The sequence below is a fragment of the Austrofundulus limnaeus genome, unplaced genomic scaffold, assembly GCF_001266775.1.
Source record: "Austrofundulus limnaeus strain Quisiro unplaced genomic scaffold, Austrofundulus_limnaeus-1.0 Scaffold83, whole genome shotgun sequence".
Classification (NCBI taxonomy): Eukaryota; Metazoa; Chordata; class Actinopteri; order Cyprinodontiformes; family Rivulidae; genus Austrofundulus; species Austrofundulus limnaeus.
This window is the reverse complement of record NW_013952485.1, coordinates 929,249-934,518: the sequence shown is the minus strand read 5'-3', so window position 1 is coordinate 934,518 and position 5,270 is coordinate 929,249. Positions and strand designations below refer to the sequence as shown.

At 35.5% G+C, this 5,270-nt stretch overlaps 2 protein-coding genes across 2 annotated transcripts in view; one reads left to right on the top strand and one right to left on the bottom strand.

Moving 5' to 3' along the window:
• Positions 1-5,270, bottom strand: part of st6gal2a (ST6 beta-galactosamide alpha-2,6-sialyltranferase 2a) — a gene marked incomplete at its 5' end in the record, with an annotated part of 40,351 nt that overhangs the window by 19,403 nt on the left and 15,678 nt on the right. The window contains 2 exon segments of the mRNA XM_014011650.1: positions 1,454-1,555; positions 4,115-4,212. Of these exon segments, the coding sequence (XP_013867104.1) occupies positions 1,454-1,555; positions 4,115-4,212 (200 nt within the window).
• Positions 1-5,270, top strand: part of tmtops2b (teleost multiple tissue opsin 2b) — a 62,305-nt gene that overhangs the window by 45,022 nt on the left and 12,013 nt on the right. The window lies entirely within an intron of this gene.

Sequence of the window (5,270 nt, the reverse complement as noted above, 5' to 3'; positions counted from 1 at the left end):
CACTCGTACGCACAACTTAAGAACAAATCTGTGCGTACGAACGGTTCTTGCATGAGGCCCATTGTTTCTGAAAATAATTAAGTAATAATACAATTATTGTTTAAATTTCAATAATTAATATAAAAAATAGAAATGCAAGTCTTAATTTATGTTAAATGATGATGTTAACATGAAAATACTGAACATGTAATATCTAAGTGTCTGACTGAGCACATGCCGCTGCACTTGCATTTCACCAAGGCGGAAGAAAAAGTAGTTCCCACCAACTGCATATAATTTAGACAAGATTTCAATAGTTTAGTTACTTTTCACTGTGTTCCCGTTAATGAAATACATTACCTGAAATGACTGAAGTGTCAAAGTTTCGATATTTTGATTTTAGAATAAATTTTAGTGAACAAAGTTCTGGTATTGGTGTATCGATATTTCAGTATTGATTTGTACGTCACTACTTTACAAAAGTCCTTTGTCTTTAAAATAAAAAATCATTCAGTATCTTTGTTTCTGCATCAGCTTTCCTTTGTTTAATGTCCTCTCTCAGCTGTGGAACACAACTCTTAATCAAATTCTAGTCAACTTGTTTTTAAGTAATTTTGTTTAAATTTTCAGCAATGCAAAGCTTAGGTTTGACGGTATGTCGTACAGTTTTGATGAGTTGGACCGTATTTATGCTCAAATTTGAAAAAAGTTTACAAATAAGTTTTTAAAACTAATGCAGTATAGCTGAACAATAGAAACTATAGCAAATAGTTCAAGAGAAACCTTGGGTATGTTCGATTTCATGCTTTACAATGAAAGTTTTAATCTAGAAGTGTTGAATTATAGAACACTGTATTGTGTGACAATCAGTGTTCAGTTGAAAGGACAGGCTATTGTAGTTTAACCCCAATCAGAACAAAAGTTAATAAAAAATTAATAATCCTTGGGCCTTTTTTTTTCATATTCCATGATAAAAAAAAACATTCAAACAATTTCAATCATTCAGAAGGCACATTCACACAAAGCAAAAACGTTAATCAATTTCATAAGCAAATCTAAAAGCAGAAGTCCAGGATCTGACAGGATGTTGACAAACCAGCATTTCCTGCAAAAACAATAAAAGAACGCATGACAAAAGAGGAGAACAAAAAGGGAGGAAAGGACTGACAATAAAACCAACATAAGTGGGAAAATAAGTCACAGCTTGTCTGACAGCATGTAGAAGTCATTTAGAGAGCAGAGACAAATGAGAAAAGCAACATATGAAACAAAGAGAGCGATGACTTCACTGCGAACATCAGCTCTGATGCCATGCTTGAAATGACCTCTGCCATTACTATAACATGAGAAAGAAACATGTCTGTTCACTGTCTTTTCTATTTGCCCTTCAGATGTGTTTTTTTTTGTGTGTGTTTTTAAATGCATCAGTGTAACATCTATAAAAACAGATGTGTAGTCAGCTGASTTTGTTTACCTTGTGTAAATTAACAGAGTACGGTGTGGGGTCCCAGGCCACCAGAGTTACATTCTTATAGATGGAGCTTGTGTTGAACTGATAGGTCGGATTTGCCAAAATCTGTAAAGAGAAAATACGACATACTGTGCTTACTTTCAACAAATTAACAACRCAAAGCAACATCCCAGGTCCTTTTAATGAACCTGTGGAAAGGTTGTGAACAGATAATATCTTACATGTTGTAGATCAATTTTTGACCAGTCTTGGTTTGAAGAAATAGTTTAAATTTTACTGGATTGATGAACAAACTAYTAAAACAACTTTACTCTCAATCTTTTTATACCRTTTTAACCTTTATATCACTTTGTGGTTCATTACGAGTCTAAACAGCTTGGATTGTAACTCTCTGTAACTCCTGTGCAGCATTGAGCACTTCTAGCAAGAATATCCTAATATTTCTGAAGGAATCACTGAGTAGTAGGAGACAGATGGTAATTAAATCGTTATAAAACTGTGTGTTCAAAAACTGCTGTAAAATAAYGAAGACTGGAGTTGTTTATTTAAGAGAATCCACATCCATATTGTCTTAGCTCTGCTTGGACGCACCACTGACTTTTCAATCAAGTCAGAAGTAATCTGTTACTTTAAACTGAGGTCGTTCAAAGAAGCCATCTGCAGCAGGTAAGATATTAACTTTTCATAACCATTCTACAGAACGCAAAATATCCAAACTACTGTAGTAAAAAAAAACAAGTATTTCAGATGAATTTAACGTCACACAGTGCACATTTAGCTTTTTAATCTAAATAAAATGCACAAAGAAAATGTGTGAGAATTTACCAAAAACTTTGCCTAAAAGGTAYAAAGGTGGACAAACCTGGGCGTGAGACTGAACACTGATCAATTAAATCAGCGATCAGGTCCAGCTTTTATCACCAAAGACAACTCGAGGTCAAAACACTTTGTTGACGGCATCACTTTGAGATTTTAATCCAGGCTTTTATCTCAGCTCATTCAGATTATTGTGTTCTTTAATTGTAACGGAGCCACTCCTCACTGGCTTGGCTTAAGCTAGTTCAAAGTGCTGCTGCTGCTCGCCTTACTCCCCGCTTGTTCCTGGATTGATTTTATTTATTTTTTAATTAATTGTTTTTAAATGTCTTTATGGTCTTGTCCAACCTGCTGTATGTCCCCTCGTGCTCTCACAGGTCAGCAGATGGTCACCCCAAAGACAAAGAGGAGGTTAGGAGCAGGGGTATCGATCTGAGTATGAATAATATCGATGCCAAGATGAGCATCGATATAGAATCAACTCTCACATGATGAGATCAATACTTTTGTTTATCTCTTTTTTGCACGACTGACTATTTTTTTCTCAAATAGAGTGAAAAATAAAGTGCAGAGTCTCCAAATCATGTAGAGTTGGTCATTATATGAAACTCTTCCTATTTGTGTTTTGTTAACTTTGTTATATTTATATAGATTTTTTTTACATTGTTGCTTTTTTTCTTGTTATTTGCACTAGAGACTTTTTCCATAAACTGTATGTAGTAGAAGGTAATAGGGGAATTATTTTATTATTTTTATACCGGTACACTGTTTTATATTTATGCAGTCAGTTAATACAACACAARTGTATTTGCCTAAAATCACTGTCCTGTTTTATCATAATGTGCTAACTCACAAAAATATTCACTGAAGATGGCATTTTAAGTAAAGTATCTGCATCGGCAACATTAGTTGTGTAATTTTTACTTAATATGGATTGATACAAAATTTGCTGTATTGCCCACCCCTAGTTAAGAGGTGGCCGGGCGTTTTTCAGTCGCTGCCCTCAAACTGAGCTGCCTTTGCTCATTAAACAAGTCGACTTACTTCCTGCTTTTAAACGCTCTCTTAAAACATTTTTTCCCTCTTGACACTGCACTCAGTTCATGATGTTGGCTTTTATTGTTCTTATTGTTTCATCCTTTGATTGCTTTTGTGTATTTTTTAACAGCGTTTGTTTTATTCTTGTCTTGACATATTACACATTTTTTAAAACTTTTTACTGGAGTACTGTACAGCACTTTGGCCAATAAAGTTTATTTTTAAAGTGCTTTTTATAAATAAAAGGAGTGTAAAAATCAATGATGCCGCAGTGCCAAAAAAATTTGAGATATTCATTTGACTTTGCACCAATCCTTCTAAATAATTAAAAAGCTCCGAGATGTGGCAAAGGCAAAAAAATAAAATAAAATAAACAAACAAACAACAGAACCTCGGGACTGAACAAGAATACAGAGCTGAAGCTGAACGGTACATATTTGAGTGGGCTGCAGTCATTGGTAATAAAATCACTGGACCTTGACATCTGAAAATGAAGACATTCATTAAATAAAAATATATATTCCAGAAGGTCATTTTCTGCAGTATTTTCAAAATGATTCAGAATGATTCGAGACGGTTGTTACCTTTCTGAACTCCTGCTGACTCAGTGGTGGACGCTTTAATAACTTTTTTAATGAATATCTTCTAAGCAGCTTTTATGTCTAAGAAAGCACGAGCTTCAAAAGGTTTACAACGTTGTCATGAATCGCATGCCTCTCAGACGTAAATATTTTATACATGCAAAACAAATCAACATGCAAGTACGGGTAATAATTATTCTGAGTGACCCAGGCTCCAGCTCCCACCTACCTGTGAATTGATAATGCGGATTGTAGTTGTGTTTCCCACATCTCGCTCATATCCGTCTGTCGGTGCAGAGTTGAAACGTAAAACTGCATCGTGAGAATCTGAAAGGTGGAAAGCACGAACGAACCCAGTCAATAACGAGAAACAGGAAGTGAAGTGAGCTTGAGGTACATGTTGCACTTTACTGTGGCAATATGAAGACAAGCAGGAATCATAAGAGCAGATATTCTTCTTCTAAAGGTGCAAATCTAATAAATCTGTGTGAAATAYGGAATGATTCTGAACAATAAATATCTTACCTGCTGTAGATAGCTCTTTGAATGACCCAAGTTTGAAGRAATATTTTAATTCTGATTGATATTTCACACTTGTTCTTGTAAATGCTACTTTACAAAGCTTCATATTAGTTTTATGTTACATGTTTCATCGGTCTGGACAGAACAAAACCAATTCTCCAAACTGGGTCTTTGAAGAATCATGTGTAACAATTAAGATGCTAAATGTTTCCACACCAACCAGCATCAAAAAGCTCTGAATTTCCCTAAGGTAATTTTCAGTTACTTTACTTCATCTGAGTGTTGATATTGAAGGATTATCTAAGACAGATGTGTTAAACTCAGTTACACAAGGAGGGCCCAATTCAAAACTTGGTCCAAGCTAGGGTTGGGCAATWTTGGCAMAAAAATTAATCACGATTTATTGTTGTATTTAGCCGATAACGATTAATTTGACGATTAATGCCCTGGARTCCCTGGACACCCGTCCTAGTCACATGACAAATTTAGTGGGAAAGATTTGCKCTTCGTAAAAAAATCTTTTTCAAATTGTGTAAAAATTACAGACTTCAGGYTATACATCAAATTCTAAATTGTGTTGATAGATAAATAAATTACAGAACTTTTTTTTATGTTCATCATATTTGAAGTGGAGAGCAGCACCAAGTGGACTGACCGGGGAAATCTCCAGTCAGTCCGCCTGCTGGGATTAATCAACACATTCTCACTCCCGAGTCGTCACATATTGACGTTTTTCAAAGGCCCCTTTGCGTCCAATTTTGACGCATCAGGTACCCCCCTCGCGTCAGTCCTTGCCGCCCGCGGCTTTTTCGGGTTGCGCCACCAGGGGTCTTTGGGTCGGGGGTCTGAGGTTAACATTAGGG